General features: G+C 41.2%; 1 protein-coding gene across 1 annotated transcript in view; it reads left to right on the top strand.

Annotated features, from left to right (window-relative positions):
• The window catches only part of mRpL19 (mitochondrial ribosomal protein L19), a 30,016-nt gene extending 12,837 nt beyond the window's left edge, over positions 1-17,179 (top strand). Inside the window, exons 4-6 of the mRNA XM_067156846.2 lie at positions 9,868-10,055; positions 12,169-12,317; positions 16,760-17,179. Coding sequence (XP_067012947.2) covers positions 9,868-10,055; positions 12,169-12,317; positions 16,760-16,889 — 467 coding nt within the window. The 3' untranslated portion in view covers positions 16,890-17,179. The remainder of the gene's footprint in view (positions 1-9,867; positions 10,056-12,168; positions 12,318-16,759) is intronic.
• Positions 17,180-19,299: the final 2,120 nt, after the last annotated feature.

Raw genomic sequence — 19,299 nt, 5'->3', positions numbered from 1 at the left:
CGCAAAGGATTATCACTTCGCGCTTCATAACTATGTTGTCGTTTCCGTGACATCGCACTGCATTCGTTAAAATAAAATTTTACAATTATCTAACAAAGAAAAGCCTCCGTGGCTCAGACGGCAGCGCATCGGCCTCTCACCGCTGGATACCGTGGTTCAAATCCCGGTCACTCCATGTGAGATTTGTGCTGGACAAAGCGGAGGCGGGACAGGTTTTTCTCCGGGTACTTCGGTTTTCCCTGTCATCTTTCATTCCAGCAACACTCTCCATTCTCATTTCATAGCATCTATCATTCATTAATAAATCACTTTGGGAGTGGCGACCCCATCGTACTAACAGCCTATATGTGCTTCATTCATTACATCCCTGACCCGGTCAATGACTGGAAAACAGGTTGTAAGGTGTTTTTTTTTCATCTAACAAAGAAAACAAAGTTTTCATAAACGCACGAATCACGCCTGACCACGTCCTAGTGGCGACACACGAAACGGCAACACTTCAATACGGTAGTCAAGCTAGTTATATATAGCACCACTATACTACCCATATTGTCAACAACAATCAACTGAAAGTAGTTCGTATTTATTTTGTGGCTCGCTTAAACCTTATAATATTTTTTTTTAAATGCTCATATTTGTGTAAGGAAATAAAATATTATAAGCACTATACGGAATTAAATACGAATTAACATGAATAAAATGAGCAACTGTATCTGACGTAAAAAGTAATAGATTGGTGATTCTGATTGACGGGTGACATTCTTCAATTAATTTTTGTAGTGGTGCCAATATGAATTACAACTGTCAAGTGCAACCTTGTGCCGGCCCAATATTAGAGTGTGTTCCTGGATTGAAAGATGACAGGGAAGCTGCATGTCACAAGTTCTGTAAGTTTTAACCAAAGACATTCTTATGAGTTTATGTTAAATAAGCACCTGCATTTATATCCTCATTTTACGATTTGTAAGAGCAGTCAGTATCCTGATTATTCACCTTACAGTTTGAGATTAAGGCTGAAGATGCTCTTAGAATGGGCAAAACATGTCCCTGTAATTCTTCTTTCTTCGTTATGCCCGTTTACAGAGCGTGTTGGAACTTGTTAGTTTGATGATGGTTTTCCTTTCTTCTTCTCCTCCCATAATCTCCTCATGAACTCACTGTGCTGTTTCTTGCGTTCTTCCATCCATTGTTTCCCTGTGGTTCTTTTAGTCTTTTCCGTGAATGTGTGCTTTGCAACCAGATTCCCAAAAGCCTTGCGATCCCTGATGATATCTTCTGTGATGTTCATTTCTTTTAAGTCCTGCTTTATTTCCTCAAACCAGCTTATTTTGACCTTCTTTGAATTAATTATATAAGTTTCATATTCCGTATTGATTGGATTCAATGTAATAGACAAGAAAAATGTTCCACCGATCAATACATTTATTGTGAATGAATTATTGCACTAGTACCGGTTTTGGCCTATCTTTGCCATCATCAGCTAGCACACAAATTTACAGTCATTAGACAAAATTACAAAGATGTTACATTAGAGGATCTGGATGTCTAATGAAAATGGAAGTAAAATATATTGCAGTATGTTGCGTTAAAATATCTCTGATTATTATACCAAGCAGTTTTTTTTTGCATATGTAGTGTCGTCCATTTTACAGATGTGGCCATAGAATTTCAATCGTCTCCTGCGTACGGTATCGGTGAACTTTTTGATTGCATTGTACAAATCTACAGTTTTCCTTTTCATCCATACACCATTTACATGAACGGGGCCATATATTTTCCTCAGAATTTTTCGTTCTTGTTTTTCAATTTCATCAATTTTAGAGTGGCCTCCTAGAGATGTGATTTCTGAGGTATACAAGGCTTCTGGAAGAACAACAGTCTTGTAATGCCTAAGTTTTGCATTTCGTGACATCACTCTTTTATTGTAGTGGTTCCATGTTATTCGGTATGCTTTCAGGAGTTTGGTGGCTCTTTCTAAATTATCTTTCCTGTCCAATCTGGATGGTACAATGATTTCTCCTAGATATTTGAAGGAAGGGACCTGTGTGAGTATTCCATAATTTGTCTGTAGTGGGGATCTTTGGATATTCTGATGTCCATTAGCCATGATATGAGTCTTCTCATACAATATTTGGAGGCCTGTCTTTGATGCTATCTCATGCAACTTCTCTATGGCATACCTGGTTTCTTCACTAGTCCTGGTAAAGATAGCTAGATCATCAGCAAAAGCTAGGCACTTCACGTTAATTCTTTGTCCCCGAGTACCAATGTTTATACCTTCGATTTCTTTTCCCCATTCCCTGATGGCTTAGTGTTAGACAAAGTTAAAAATGATTGTGGAGAGGCCATCTCCTTGTGGAACTCCTCTATGCAGTTCAAAAGGCTCTGATAGTTCACCTAGAAACTTTACTTGAGATGTTGTATCTGTGAGAGTCTGGCAGATTAATTCTGTGTTCTTCTTGTCCACACTGAGCTCTCCTAGGATGTCCACAACAGTTTGTCTGTCGATAAAGTCATACGCCTTCTTAAAGTCCACAAAGGTGACCAGTGTGGTGGTACTGTGGCGTATCCTTAATATCGTCTTCAGACTCCAAATTTGCTCAGAACACGATCTACCTTTTTTGAAGCCTGCTTGGTATTCACCAATCAAATGATCTGTTTGTTGTTCTACTCTTTTCAATAGCGCTTTAGATAGAACATTGTATATAACTGGTAGAAGGGATATGCCTCTGTAGTTGTTGGGGTCCGCTCGAACGCCTTTCTTATGTAACGGATGGATAATGGCATTCTACCAGTCCTTCGGAATCATCATGGTCTCCCATATTTCTGTTAAGAGCGTATGAATTCTTCTGATGAGATCATCTCCTCCTATTTTCAACATTTCTGCAGTTATGCCATCGTTCCCAGGGGCTTTATTATTTTTGAGCGATTGGATTATCTCTTTTATTTCTTGAGTTGTTGGGGGCTGTGAGTCTGGGTTTGGTGGAGGTTTTTCAAACTGTAGTCTTTCAATCGGTGGATCGCAGTTCAGTAAATTTTGGAAATAATCGGCCAGTATCTTGCTGTTCTCTTTACTGTTTGTCTCTAGTGATCCGTTAGGTCAACGAAAACTTAATGTTGGTGGTTTGTACCCTGATAAGTCCTCACAAAATGTCTTGTAGAAACTCCAAGTGTTGTTTTTCTGGAAATCCTGTTCTATCTCTGCGAGTCTGTTTTTCTCGTATGTACGTTTTTTTGCGGCGGGTTGTTTTGGAGATCATTTTTTGAGTCTTAAGGAAATTCTGCCATCTGTCGACTGTTCTGTGTCCATTCCATTGATTCTGTCATTGATAGCTTCATCACAGGTTGTGTTCCACCATCTGTGTTTAGAATATCTGGCCATACCTTAGGATCTTGATCGTGTATGTCACATACGAAAATGTCAGTGTTCTTCCTCAGGTAGTCCGGATCCACTCTTGGAAATTGGCTGCCTTTAGGTCTGGATCTGTTTGGTTGGAACCTAACCTTGATTTGCGTAAGGTAGTGATCTGAATCGACAACTCCCTTCCGTACTTTAACATTCTGAATCTCAAGCATATTCTTTACGGAAATAGCAACATGATCAATCTGGAATTCCCCTAGCAATGCGTTAGGTGACCCCCAAGTTTTCTTTTTATGTACAGGTCTCATAAAGTGCGTGGACATGAGTCTCAGCATGAATGATGTACAAAGCTTATTAGACGTTCTCCATTCTTATTAGTCCGCCGATGTGCAGGATGAAGTCCTACGATTGATCTGTATTTCTTCTCTCTGCCAACCTGTGCATTGAAATCCCCTAATAAGATTATTATTATTATTACAACTTCCCCCATGCGGAGGCTGCCACAAGGACAAAGTATGTCGACTACACAGTATTTTGTCTTCTAAGTTACTGTTGACTTTGCTAGTGTGCCAGGTAGAAGATTCCCCAAAAGGCTCAGGATGTTGAGGGATCTTGCTAGTAGTTTCTTCAAGCAGTTCCCAAAAGTCTTCTACTTTCTGAGGATTTTTCTTATTGTCTATGTTAGTGGGGGCATGGGCATTTATCAAGGCATATGCTTTGTTGCTTGATTTCACTGTAAGCACTGAGATTCTTTCACTTGGTGATGTAAAGTCGATGACTGAATCTGAGATGGTTTTCCTTACTGCAAAGGCCGTCCCAAGTATTGATAAATTCCCTTTAAAATTTATGGCTGGTTTACCCTTAAATATCCTGAAGTTTTCAGAGTCAAAGTGGTTCTCATCTTGGAATCGGGTTTCTTGGATCGCTAGGATTTGAATATCAAATTTTTCCAGGGTGTTGATGTTTATAGTACCAAGGAAGTTCCTTTTATTGGGGCGAAGAGATTTTGAGAAGCTCTGATCCTTCTCTGAAGCATGATGTTCCCGATCCCCCAGAATCCGACGATCGGGAGAAACCGGACCAGCGTCCGGGGCCTAGGGTAGTTGCATTGGTAGTGTGTGTTCCATCATGCTAGGGTTACAAGTTGAAAATTCAACAAGTGGTGATCTTTTGGGAAAGATCAAGAAAATACAACTCGATTGTTGAGATCGCACATATCTAGATTATGTTAGCTGGGCAGTCTGTAAAAATGGCAGGGAGAACACTGAGAGGGGAATTTTCTGAGCCATTCCTTATAAAACAGTTTTAAAATAAGGGAGATTGTTTGTCACTCCTGCTGTTTAACAGTGCCTTGGAATAATGTATATAAGAACAGAATGGTAGAAGAATAACCCAGCGAACATCAAAGGCAACATAAGTTTAAACTGCCTGGGATTCGCTGATGACCCTTTTCTTCTGTCCTGTCCAACAACGTTCAGGAAGTACGACAAAAAGTTAAATCACTACAGGAGCTAGCACAGAAAATCAGCCTCCGAATGTTCTTTGAAGAGGCAGAAATGTTAACTGACCCAAAACTCGTAAATAAAATCACAATTGAACAGGAAGTCAAAATCGTTGACAAACTTATATATTCAGGAGAAACATTAACTTACGTAGTCTACTTTATCTGCACTCCATTCTATGCCTTTTGTCCTCCACTACATTAGAGAGTATATATCCTTTCCTTAACTTCGTCTTTCACCCCCTGTGGGTAGGGGACGCAGACAAAGAATACACACATGGTACCCCTGCCTGTTGGAAGAGGTGACCGGTGGGGGTATGTTATTCGAACCATGAGATTACCTGTGATTGGTACAATCCAGCGAGGAACACCACGAGTCTACTTTTCTTGCGATTGGTACCACTATATGAGGAATACCATGCGTCTGTGGATGGATCAGTATGGGTTTACACTACCCCCTTTGTCCAGGTTCGGTTAGAATACCATAAGGAGAGAAAAGAGACTATCGTTAATGGGGTGTTTCAGCGTCTGGTCGTGCATATCATGGGTTTGCGTTTCGAGGTACACCACCGGTCTGGCATTGCTTGCGATTAGTACCCACTATGTTAGGAACACCACGAGATAATATGAGTCCCTGTGATTAATACCATTATGTGAGAAACACCATAGGTCTGTGTTACCTGTGAGTAGAACCACAATGTGAGGAACACCTTGAGGGTACGTTACTTATGATTAGTACGTTCTTTCTGGGGAGGATCCACAGATTGTTTTAAGTTGATAATCACTGTTCGTTGTCATTTTGAATTCTAGTCAGTTGATTGATTTTGGAATTATTTTAACTTTTAATATTGTGAGTTGGATCACCGGATTATTTTATATTCATATTTATCCTTCATCATCAAGTTTTTGATTCTGATCAGTGGATGAATTTTAGAATTTAAATTGTCATTACGTTTCATCTCATTTCATACCATTAGAGGCCGATGACCTATATGTTAGGCACCTTTAAACAACAAGTTTCATCTTAGTCTTTCCTTTTCCTCTCCAGTTAACTCATTGGGCCCGAGCCACGGAACTGTTCCGTTGTCTCATTTTACTACGTAATTCAACTTCTTCTCAAGAGATGGCAGAGTGAGTTGCATTTGTGATTTGTGAAGGGACTCTTTCTTTGCAATGTTATATGCTCTTTGCTAATGTATATCGATAGTGTGCTTGGTAATATTAGTTTGATGTGGGCCAGTACAGAACTGATATTTACCGATATATAACCCCTTTTAGGAAGTAATGATGATTAGGAATTTCATTTTTTCAGTGAAATTAGTAGTAATATTGGTACTAGTGTGAGCAACGCTCCTGAAGAACGAATAGATGTGGAAATCAAAGAGGAAGTGCAAAGGGAAGACTGTGTTACAGCTCAGCTGGCGGACTGAGTACGGTCCCGTGATGCTAATAAAATAAAATGTTTTACTGTATTCCTTGTTCCGCAGTTTGTGGTATGAAAGCCTTTTGTTTTCATGTATATTTAAATCTTAAATGGTCTTGTAAGTAAGAAGTTTCTCATGATATGAAGCGAAACTGTATTTCCTCCAAAATAATCCCAGCGCCAGTGCAGTTTCAATCTAACAAATATGCAGGGCTCAATGGGTTAACCTCATGCAATTCCATTTTATCTGTATTCTTCTTCTCCATAAAAGCATTCACTTCTCAGTGACATGGGATTGATTATTGCCATCATCTCTATTGGTCTCCCATTTATCACAGTTCTCCCAGCATAAGAACCTTGTGTCCTTGAACACTTATATTGGAATTACTTCTATGATCACTTCTATCAGGCTTTAATTTTCTTTTCAGAAGATGTGACTGAAATAGGCAGCTTTCTTGAGTTTTGTGAGGATTAAGCGTTCTTGTGATTTCCCAGATCAATGGGGTACCTCCTTGTTGGTGATGTGACCTACCCACAGGATGTTGAACATCCTGCAGTAGATGCTCATTTCATCGGCCTGCAGTCTGTTCATTGATAAAGCCTTTGGACGCCATAAAGCAGCTCTGGTAACACGACGTGCCAGCAAGTTTCTAATTAGAGATCATGCTAGAAATGTCATTCCCTATGCAGCCAGTCCTTGTTATGAGTGGTGTGAAAATGAGTAATTATAGTTCCGTTTTTATGAGTTTCGACTTGACAGTTAACCGGAAGTCAGACATTGGTGTCATATTGTTACGAGTACAAACATCTGATTCACGACACACAACATGAACGGAAAAGTAACTTATAAACTCTAATATGAATCCAGAATCAATTATTCTTTGTAGCAACATGCATAACTCTCATAAGATTAGCAGTAATGCGTAACATAGGATAAATGAAATGGCGTATGGCTTTTAGTGCTGGGAGCGTACGAGGACATGTTTGGCTTGCCAGTTGCAGGTCTTTTAATTTGACTCCCGTAGGCAACCTGCGCGTCGTGATGAGGATGAATGATGATGAAGACGACACATACACCTAGTCCCCGTGCCAATGAAATTAACCGATGAAGATTAAAATTTCCGACCCTGCCGGGAATTGAACCCGGGACCCCTTTGACCAAAGGCCAGCAAGCTGACCATTTAGCCATGGAGCCGGACACATATTTAGGATAAGGCTATAAGATAAAAATAGATCAGTGTTCGAAGAGATAAAAAATGGAATGAAATTTGTATTCACCATCTAGAAAAGCTCACGTTAATAGGTTCGGTTTCTCTTAAGGAAAGGGGAAATTCCTACAAAGGGAATACACCGCTCATTTCTGAGTGGCGAACAACTTTATGCCCATGTCTCCTGGCTGTTTCATCCAGGGGTCTAGGACTTGTTTTGTTTCACAAGATGCACGAGATCCCCCTTTCCTCATGTCATCGCGAACCGAAATATTATGCTCCTTCAACCGCTCAACTCATTATTTCTATATCTAGCCGTCATTGTTGGTGCTTTGTCAAGAATGACCGAATGAACTGACAAAGACCGCGAAAAGAACTGAGCACAATACAACACACAGCTGATAGCACGTGGTTACCATAAACAACAGATCGACAACAACACTGTTGACCAGAACTAGAGTCTAACACGCTCTGTCTGAGCGATCGGCTGCGTATGATTGGCTGTTCATTAATTCACTTAGCCTCCGCAAAAGGCAGAGCTCAAATGTCAAGTCGAAACTCATAAGAACTGAACTATAATGATGCTGATTTCATGACCCACCAACTACTTTGACGGTTTTCAGAGACACTGAGTTGCCAGAATTTTGTCCTGCAGGAGTTCTTTCACGTGCCAGTAATCTACTGGCACGAGGCCGACGCATTTCAGCGCCTTCAAAAATACCTCTGGATTGAACCCTCCAAGTTGGGTGCAGAAGGTCAACACTCTACGGTCTGAGCTACTCAGCCTGGCTGGTGTGAAAGTGTTGGTGTATGCATTTCAATGGGCTTGGCCGACTGATATGTAATAGCAGCCACTGTTTCAGTGAGGAAAGCAATGGGAAATTACCTTGCTTAGTGACACTAAGCTATTTTAATGCCTTTGCTGGCAGGACCTAGTGTTTACAGTGCACTATGTCTTCTGGTATAGGCTAGAACAATTTTGTTACTTTCATTGATCTGTCTCAGCTTTATCCTTGGCTTGGACAAAATGAAAGTGACTGAGGTATGAGTGATGCTAGTAATGCCATTCCTTTTGCAGCCAGTCCCTGCTATGAATGGTGTGAAAATATTGCTCATAGGGTCAGTTAGTGCATGCATTTCAGTGGGCTTGGCAGACTGATATGTAATAGCAACTTCTGGCTCGGCGAGGAAAGCAACGGGAAACTACCTCACTCCTCATTTCCCTAGTACGCCTCTTCAGTGATGCCTAGGCTATCTATGACAGCTGATGGCGGAACTGTTGAGGATCCAACCAGCCTTCGGGCTGAGGACTAAACATACATACAAGCTATTTTAACACATCTAACTTGGGTCTGGTGAGAATCCAACCAGCCTTTGTGTTGAAGAAAAAAATAAGGGCCTATACAAACACCTTGTGACTTCTTAATCTTTTCACTCTGGTATAGCGAGTATGGTGACGTGACCCCCTGGACGCGAGCAGTGAGTGGCTCACTGAGCCTGCTGTACGGAATACTTGTCTCGCTCCGCTCTCACGTCCCCAGTGGTCCCTTGATGTCAGGACAGGATAGTATTTTCTTTTATTTGTAATGCACATTCGGTGAAATGCTTATGATTCTATTTTTAGCATTTTTCTCTCTGCTAGCGTTGTCCACTAAACTTTTCAATCCGGAATTAGCTGCGTCGAACTTAGGTTTCTTCGAATTCAGGTTCTCCTTTTTCCAATTTAGTTTTCTGCTCGATGTTCAGGCACCTGATCTTCATCCCTCACCATCTTCATCTTCAGTCGAATCGTCGAAGTAGGCTGACTTTTTAGGTGACAAAGCGGTGATTGGAATAGAAAACTTGCCTGAAGTAGGTGTGACATCACCAGAATCAGATAACAAATAACTATCATCGTCATCTTCTTCAAAGTCACTACCTAATATGAGGGCAAGAGCCTCTTCCGCAATATATCTTTCCTCCATCATCAGGCCGTTCACAATTACAGAGCGATTGGAAGCTAAGTCAAGAAGCACAGGCACGTCAGCACTGGAAAGCAACTGGGCATGAAGTAAGTAGCATACCGGACACATTGCTTCTGTCTTCGAAGTGGTTACTCCTGTCATCTGGTGATCATAGCCGTAACTGTAGACTCCCAAGACAGTCACGAGACCTTCAAGGACGAACTTCCCCAGCAGTCTATCATAGTGAAGCAGAAAACAGCCGAAAGACTTCTACAGCCGTCGACCGGCTATGAGGTACGGCTGCAGCAGTCCACCGGAGTGAAAGGGTTAAGAGAATAAACAAACAATGTTTTAAAATTTACTTCCAACGTCATGTGCATTAAATTTCCTCTCATCCAGTAGATAGCTCATTTTGGATGTTCTTGTTGCAGGTGTAGAGATAAAGTATGAAATGTACGACCCCACCATTCAGAAGATAGAGGTGCTACGCCTGGAGAAGAGGCTGGACGATGAACTGTTTTACCTTCGAGATGCTCTGCCTGAGTACAGCACCTTTCCGTTGGATATGGAACACGAATATCTCCCAGAGGGAGCGCCAGTTCCTGTCAACCCTATCAAGGTACGTAATACACGAGCGCCTGGATGTTGATGGAAAGCCATCTTTTGCTTTTTCCAAGAAGTCAGACAATTCAAAATATAAAGATCATACACCTATTCAACACACTTTTATTAGTGAAGTAATTATGAGAACATCAATATCTTGTGGTACTAGTTTCAACCTAACACTAAGTTCATCTTCAGCCACTTAACCTTAAAATTGACAAACACATGGTAAATTATATACAATAAAACAAGTATTGAAACCTAGTCATAAAAATTAAACAGACATGTGGCGTTATAACATTCTGGTCTCTTCTTCTGAAGGACAATGGTTAATTGCGATTCATCCAGTTAAGATTACGTCCAGGTGATGTATCTCGAGGGGCTTAATTGTAGTAGTTAAAGATGTGATTTATCTTCAGCTAGCACATCACCTTTTTTCATGTTCATGGGAGAAATGGAGAATGTATATATACCGAGTGAGCAGAATAAAGTGGAACCGCTCCATCCTGTGTGCGGGAATTCCTGAGTGAGTGAGTCAGCCGGTGACGTAACGCATTGCCGGATGTACTCAAGGCAAGTTTCAGTCTTGCTTGAACGTGTGGCACAAGTTCCGTTGGTGACATTAGTACTTTTTGTGAATTCAGTGAAATGGCTCAGGTGGCTCAAGTCATATATCGGTATTTTGTTCCTCAAAGGGTATTCATTTACGATTCATACATCTGTATAGAAATTCTGAGGGCCCTAAGGGTATTATTTCAAGAGAAGTTTCCTGATGTTGAAGCTCCAGGTCGGACTGCGATTCATAGAGTAGTAAATAAATTATGTAAGACAGGAAGTCTTCTTGGTAAGAAGCTTAATAAACCATGTATAGTTCTCCCACAAGAAACTGTAGTTAACATTGGTAACGCTCTGGAAAGGTCTCCTACAAAATAGCTTCGACTTGCTCAGGAAATGGAAATTTCTTATGGTTCTGTTTGAACAAGTACAAAGTTACCGAAGTTAAAGCCGTATAAAATTACTGCAGTGCAAGAACTTAAACTGGGTGACCCTGCATTACGAATGCGATTTTGTGAACGGGTTTTGAATTAGATATATGACAGAGAAATTGACCCTAATATAATGTTATTTTCGGACAAATCCTGGTTTCACCTAAGTGAGTATACTTATACACAAAATAGTCGTTACTGGAGTATCGAAAAGCCTGATCAGCTTCAGCAAGTACCCCTTCATGATGCAAAAATAGAGGTGTTTTGCACTATTAGCGGCAAGAGAATAATAGCCCCCCCCCCCAACCCTTTTTTTAAAAGACTATCAATAGTGATAAGTACGTGCAAACTATTTTGCGGCTGTTTTTTGGAGAATTAACTGAGAGGGAAAGAAGTGTCACGTTTTTCCAGCAACACACAACCCACTTCTTACAGGAAATCCATGCAGTGTTTGAAAATAGAGTTTTCACTAACATCATATGGCCTATTCGGTCGCCCGATTTAACTCCCTGTGATTTTTATCTCTGGAGGACATTGAAAGAGAAATTGTACAAATCAAACCCACACACTTTAGATAAACTTCAAAATAACATTCTTCAAGAAAATATTGACATTTCTCAGAGAGAACTGCAGAGGGTAATGAACACTTTTTGAGTACTTTTATATATATATATATATATATTTTTTTTTATAGCTTACGCAACAGTGTATTTACTGCGGACTACCTGTCACGCATGCACCTCCCGTGGTCAAGCTGCACTGCCTGGCTGCAAGACTTGCTCTGCTTTATGTTGCTCACCCTGTAGAACATTTTGATATTGTGAAATCCTTAAAACCTGCATTGTTTTGACTAAGGTGGAACGTGTCAGTTGTATAATTCTTGTGAAGTCTGTAAGAATCAGTACTGCTTCCATATTGCTGTAGTATATTTGAAAACAAGAAACAGTCAAACATAGAAACTATGGAAAATGCATAATAGTTGGCACTTCTGGCGGTGGCAATCTCACCTCACTGATTGCTCTTAAGTGCTCATTTAGTTCCGATGTTCTTATGTGTTCTTGCTAAGTGTTAGGACAGTAGTAGAATGTCTGTGTTAAGTTCTCTTGCTGCTGTCTTATTACCTGTGATGTGTTCGCTACTCAGGTGAAGCTGAAACCTCGTCCCTGGTTGGAGCGGTGGGAGAGGAAGGATTTGAAAGGAGTCCAGGAACTTGACCTTCCAGAGCGATTCTTCAAGAGAGCTAAGGAGCTTGCGAAGCCTTGGGAGAAGTATGACCTCATGAAGCAGTACAGGTGTGTAGCCGGTTTTTAGATTTAGATTGTTGTTATGAATTAAGACCTTTAACCCCTCAGCGTGTTCTATTTAACGCTTTCACTCCGGCGTAGCGAGTATGCGGCATTGCTAGGCGGGCAGTAATTCCATTGTGGAGATTTATCTCCCATATGCAGTTATCAGACTGTGCCTCTTATAAGGGCTTCTGATAAGTTCACCTGCATACACCCCAGCGTCAATGGGTAGGGTCCGACGCATCCCACTCTGATGAGTCTAGTGTCGGACCTAAGACGAAACGCTGGTTAATAGAGCAAACGCCTGAAAAGCCTTACATCAGATATGTTTTTGACATCACTGGCGATGCCGACAGTTGGAGAAAAAGCGTGGCTCATATAATCAATTCATATGCTCTGAACAGTATTGTCATTGCCAATGAAACTACATTGTTTTTTAACCCCTTAATCAGGGAGCTCGGTAGACACTGGCTCACTCCCATGTGGGGAGCGTTTTCCCTTATTGAAGAAAGTATTTAATTACTTGATTAAAAGCAATCTTAGACTAAAGTGAACTATTTAAGGGCCCTAAGAGAAATATTTACTTGAATATAATGTATTTAATTGGTGAAAAATCGTATTTTAATTTTTCAATACTTTGTGCAAGAACGTAATAAGTGCTTTCACACTGTGATATCGAGGTTGCTTCTTCCTAATAGCAAAGCTCTGGTTTTTGTTTATACAGTAACTTTTACCTGAATATTTTAGGCAGTTTACTAACAATCTCTGCCTGGAAATAAATGTTTCTGTACAGTGAAACTCGGTTAAGAAGTTTTCCCACCTAAGAAGTGTGATATTCTTGGTCCCTTGATCAGTTGCATTAAGATATATGTATATTTTTCCCATTTTAAAAGTTCTGTTGTAAATATATTTCCCGGTTAAACAGTTCAGATTTTAGAGCCCCTTGAGATAGAAAACGTCCGCTCAAAGCAGCCCATGGTTAGAACCTTCCATTCTCTGCGCAAGTTGCACCCTGTGTTAGACCGTTTGCGCGCTCGCGGTGTCTCTGGTGTCACGGAACCTGTGCAGGGTTGCCAAGGTCATACGACGTCACGCTATGACAACACGGACACCAGATGCTCACTTTCACTTTGTGGAATCGAATCGAACCCATCAGTCGAAATTTCCATTCCACCGTTCCATCTAGCAGAATAGAATCGAACGGGCTTCTACGTGGGAAACATAAAGCACGCAATGGATGGTTTGATAAAACTTTAATACAGTAATTTGCGGACCGCGACAGGGTGAAGTCATTAATCGAGGTGGCCTAAACATTAATTAAAAACCGTAAAGTGTATTTGTCCACAACATTACTGTTAATCTACCACAAAATTGAATATTCTAACCTGTTTGATTTTTCATTCCCTTGCTTATTTCCTTCCAGGCATTCTCTCTTACGTTGTAGTTGCAATAATACTTATGGGTCTTGCCGTAGAGGAAATTAAGTTTTTGAACTAAACTGATAAGATTTTCCGTGTCCATTATTAGTGAGGTGAACAAAAACAACTTCCCGACTCTATGCAGGAAACAGCCGACTTGCCAGCAGCCAGCTGATACACATGCTGCCAAACAGCCGGCCGAAAGATCTTGATCGTTTACGAAGTTGAACGAATGTTGATAGTCTACTGGGTGTTGGTGGGAGGCACACAGAGGCATTGCAATACCACGTGTTGGCATAAAATTGAAAGTTATTTTTAATTTTACCTTTATACGAGCTAAACATTGTATTATCGTGTCACTCGTAATCATTACATCGCATTATTAGGACGTAGCACAAGGATGAGGAGACATGAAATAAAATTCTCGCGGGGGAAAGAAACTGTTTATGTTTAGATGTGCTAGCGTTGCTACTGTGCCTTTATCACTCCCACGTAATACGCCAGATATTTTTCCATGCACTCATTTCTGCAACTTCGAACCTGTGTGTCTTTTCTTCATTACCTATATAGCATGAAGAGGATTGAAGCGGGGAAATAAACTCGTTACTGGCTTGGCCATGCGGTACTTGTGAAACAGCCAGAAACTACGCCCGTTGCCGTGACAACCAGTAGGAATGCAGGGGCGATTTAGTCCCGCAGGAGTTCTTTTATGTGCCAGTAAATCTACCTACACGAGGCTGATGTATTCACCTTCAAATACCACCGGACTGAGCCAGGATCGAACCTGCCAAGTTGGGGTCAGAAGGCCAGCGCCTTAACCGTCTGAGCCACTCAGCCCGGCATGTGGAAGAGAAACTGCAGGGGTGGAGTAAGAGAGTTTGAGAGATATGGATTAAACATCAACAAGGCTTTTAAACAGTGGTGGTGAAGATACAGAAGGGTGACAGTCAGCCAGAAATCATGCTAAATGGCACTACGCTGGACAGTGTCTCAGAATGTAAGTACTTGGGTAGTATAATGTCCAAGGATAACTTAGCTAAATATGAAGTAAACAGTTGAATCAGCAAACCAATACAGTTTTACCTCCAAGTAAGACAGCTACTATGGGATAAACAAGTGCCACTCTAAACAAAGATGACACTGTATAAATCATACTACACCCCTATCCTCACATATAGCATGGAAACCACTATATTAACAAGAAAGGACAACTCGAAACTCCAAGCAGCAGAAATTAAGTTCCTACGCGCAATGATCCAGAAGACCAGTAGGGATAAAATCAGGAATGAAAAAGTCGGAGAAGACATAGGACTAGAAGACTCCTTACTCCAGAAGATCCAAAAGGCAAGACTGAAGTGGTTTGGTCATGTGAAAAGAATGAGTGCCAATAGGTGTGCAAGAAAGGAGTATGAAAGAGAAATAAGGGGAAAGAGACTAGTGGCCAGACCTAGAGAAAAATGGACAGACTTAGTGAAGAAGGATGTAGAGGAGAGAGGTCAGGATTGGAGCGGATTGTGAACGAAGAATGGTTCATGGACCGAACAAAATGGAAACTGGAGTTGGTCAACGATGATGATGATGATGATGATGATCTTCACTATCGCTAGTATCTACACGTGGAAGGTTGGAGATAGTTGAGAGTTATCAATGGTCACCAAAATTCTGTTTACTGTATGGATGCAAAAAAAATCTACTGCCACTGTTTGAATCTTTGTTCAAATCCCGGTCACTCCATGTGAGATTCTTGCTGGATAGGTTTTTCTCCGGGTAGTGTTTTCCATGTCATCTCTCATTCCACCTGTCAGTCATTAATCATTGCCCCAGAGGAGTGCACCTGGCACAATTCCTATCCTCGCTGCTAGATGGGGGCTTCGTTCATTCCATTCCATTCCTGACCCGGTCAAGTGACTGGAAACACACTGTGGATTTTGTTGTTGTCTCTACGTAAATTGTGCGGTTTATCATTGAGAGCAATAGAGTCATCAGATGAATTCTATTTATTCAAAAACTTGAATATTGCTTATTCTTTTAGTTCCATATCCATACTTATTGAGGTTAAAACGTAACTACAACTACTAAAAACGTTTTCATCCCTCCCCTGAAGGGGGAGGCGGGGAGATTTGTTTCGGTGAAGGTGAGGGGGGTTGGCGGCCGTGTCTTATACCAGGAACAGTCCCGGCATTCGCCTTAGTGCAGGAGAATGGAAAACCATTCCGTTCTCAGGACAGCCGACAGTTGGGGCAACCATGAGTTCCAGCCCTGTCCCATCTCCCGAATGCAGAGGTGTAGAGCCACGGTAGAGCCGTGGCCACCCATCCTCTGTTCGGTTGGCCGATTGGAGGGCAGAGCTGTTGGACCACGGACCAGCCATGGCCACTAGTGGGCTGAGACCCACTCTGCATCCAACGACCGAACTACAAGAATACATAATGTAAAACACACACTGCACATCAGTAGTACACACTAGAAAGTAACATGATGGACGGTGCGAATGACGAGTTCTGTCGTTTCTGCTTACCAGCTTCATCAGAATGTTGGGCTTCAGCACTCATTGAGGGGCCATCTTAATAGATGAAGTCTTAATGCAGAAAGTGTAGGATAAGAAGGAAGCCGGATAAAACAGATACGGGAAGAATCACTAGATAAAGATTCATATTCGTGTACCTATTTTTCTGTGGCTCGATGTACCTGTGTTCATGGTCTTTTATCACCTGTATCCTCTATGTTTCGTTGATTTTCCTGTTTATGCGTGGCTTTATTTCTATTCTACACTTTCAACATCAAAACTGAGAATCTATCGAGATGGTTCTTCAAGATGATGCTGGGAAATAGAAATGAAGATACAACAACTGGGATTGATAAGGAGACAGTCAATCTTTGAATATTGTCTTTGTACTTTTTTGGTTTTCACGTTTGTTCTTGTCTCCTCTTACCACAATGATCTGTTATTGTGTTCGTCGTCTCTTTCCATTACTTGAAACCTGCTGTATTCCAATCTTCAAGTGTGTATTTATGAACTTCTCTTTTCAGAGCCACTATTCCTGAGGAGGAACAGAAGGAGATCTTCTCTGAGGTTTATTCAGATCTTCACCAGATGGAACTCGCTAGGAAGACTATGAAAAGGAAACGGACATTTGTAAAGCCAAAGAAAGTAGCCTGAAGAGGTGTATTGTAGTGTGCTGTTGTGAATATTATTAACAGATCAGCAAGAATTGTCAGCAACATACAAAAGGGCAGACTGTGTGTGTGTGTATGCAAGGTAGAAGGTTTCCTGTGGCATGATTCAGCTATTGGAGGAAATAAGATGTCCTGCATCGAATGTTTTAACTGTTGGTTTATGTGGTAAGGCTTTTGTGCCATTGGAAACAGGATTTTGCATCCGTCTTATTTTGTTCAGTGTGAAGAGAAATAAACAATTATTTATCAATTAAAAGTTTTCATTTAAAATTAGCTGTGCAGTGTTTGTTGGTTGGCTTCTTCTACCCACCTTAGTTCAAGTAGATTTTACTTCGTATTCCAGAATGTGATCTGATTTCAGCACAGACTGCAGCCGTCCTATCTGTGGATTTTTCTCTATTGCACCAGAAGATGGGTGATGGTGGGAATTCTTCTCACTCAGGAGTCTCAAGGCCGGCAGCCGAATTCTTGAGAATCGCGTATCTCAAGAAGTCGAAGTGAATAGTGTTGTGCTCTCTGTGAGCATTTTCAAATCACAACGTATTGTAAATATTTTTATCTCAAGCTGTCTTAATGGAATCACATTCTTATTTCATCTCTTGTAACACAAGCACAATATAATTTTAGTATTCCTTGTCTCCAGAGTACTATATTCTGGATCATCTTTGTTTATGTCAGCATAACTGCTTATTTACAAACAGAAATAGAGCAAAAGAAAACCTAGTTTAGGAATTCTTCAAAAACGGACAAAATATTATGAAGGGCATCGAATATAAACAGAATTTTATTTTTTATTGAAAAATTTATTTATTGAAAAACACAAAGCAATTACAGTTCATTTTTCCAGATACTTTCCTGCTTTGGAAATGCATTTGTCTCCGTATAATGTCAGCTTCTTAATGCCCTCATTGTAAAAAGAACAGGGTTGTGTCACCAGCCAGTGGTGCACGAAGTCTTCCACACTCTCGTCATCTTCAAATCGTTGCCCCTCCTAGAGCTTCTTTAAGCGGACCGAACAAATGGAAATCGCAGGCCGATAAGTCCGGGCTGAAAGGAGGATGATCAAGTGCATTTCCAGTAGCTTGGAGACAGAGCTGCAGTATGAGGGCACGCATTGTCGTGGAGGAGGATGACTTGTCGAATCGCTTGGTCTCATCTTTTGCGGCGATATGCAACCCTTGCCTTGTTCAACAGCTCGCAGTAGTAAGCAGCATTGATTGTGCGTTGCTTGTGCCAAAAAAATCATTCAGCAAAATGCCTCGCCGATCAAAAAAATCTGTTGCAAGGACTTTGCCAGCTGACAGTAGAGTTTTGGCTTTCACTGGAGCTGCCTACCCTTTCCTCCGCCACTCCTTACTGATTTGTTTGGATTCAGGAGTGTAGTGATGGATCCATGTTTCGTCGCAGGTGACGATCCTACTCAAAAATGCAAACCTTGCTGTAGGACTCTGACAGACCTCCAAACGTCTCAACTTCAGATTTTCGGTCAAAAGGCGAGGGACCCATCTGGAACACACTTTGCTTGACAGCTCCTATAACTGATTCCGACTTGTTCTGCAATATCTGATACTGTCGATTGTCGAAAATAATGTCTTTTACCACACAAATGTTTTTGTCTGTAATGCTGGTCCAAGGACGGTGATCATGTTGCTGATTTTTCACACGTTCTCGTCCTTCCTTGAACTTTTTATGCCAGGCGAACTCGCGCATGCTTGACAATGTTTGATCACCGAACTGTGCAGTCAATATCTGGCAAATTTCTGCCGCTGTAACTCCTTCACGAGCAAGAAATTTTATAATTACGAGTTGCGCAGTGGATGGGTGTACCTGTTGCTCCAACATAGTGAGCATTACTGATGAAATGGCGGGAAATATCTAACAGCACACTCTCCCCACTCCTAACAGTCCTGCCTAAGCATAACAGAAGCGTGGGGTCAGTCCTACCAACTGTTGATGTTCAGGAAAAAAATCCTGTTTATATTTGATCGACCTGCATACTTGCAATTACGAGGGCGTTTTGAAAAGTTCTCGGAATCACCGCTAGATGTCAGTGCTAGAGCAACGAGGTTCCCGCGCAATAATCACACATCCTTTGTGAGTGAACACGTGGCGCGTCAGTACTCTAACTGCAGGAGTGTGGTAGTGACGACTCTCTGTTGTTGTTCCCGCGTAGTGATTTGTGACAATGGAAAAAACTGAGATTCGAGCAGTGATTAAATACTTTGTAAAGAAAGCATACCTGCCAACTTTACAAAACCAAAAATCAGGAGATTTAGATTCGAAAATCAGGAAAAATCGGGAGGAATCAGGAGATACAACTGGTCCAAAATGCTTATTCTACATGTCTTGCGCAATACAGGAATACTGTGGTAGACTCTATTATAACACTTATT

This window comes from Anabrus simplex, chromosome 13, assembly GCF_040414725.1.
Source record: "Anabrus simplex isolate iqAnaSimp1 chromosome 13, ASM4041472v1, whole genome shotgun sequence".
Classification (NCBI taxonomy): Eukaryota; Metazoa; Arthropoda; class Insecta; order Orthoptera; family Tettigoniidae; genus Anabrus; species Anabrus simplex.
This window is presented reverse-complemented; position numbering and strand designations above follow the sequence as displayed.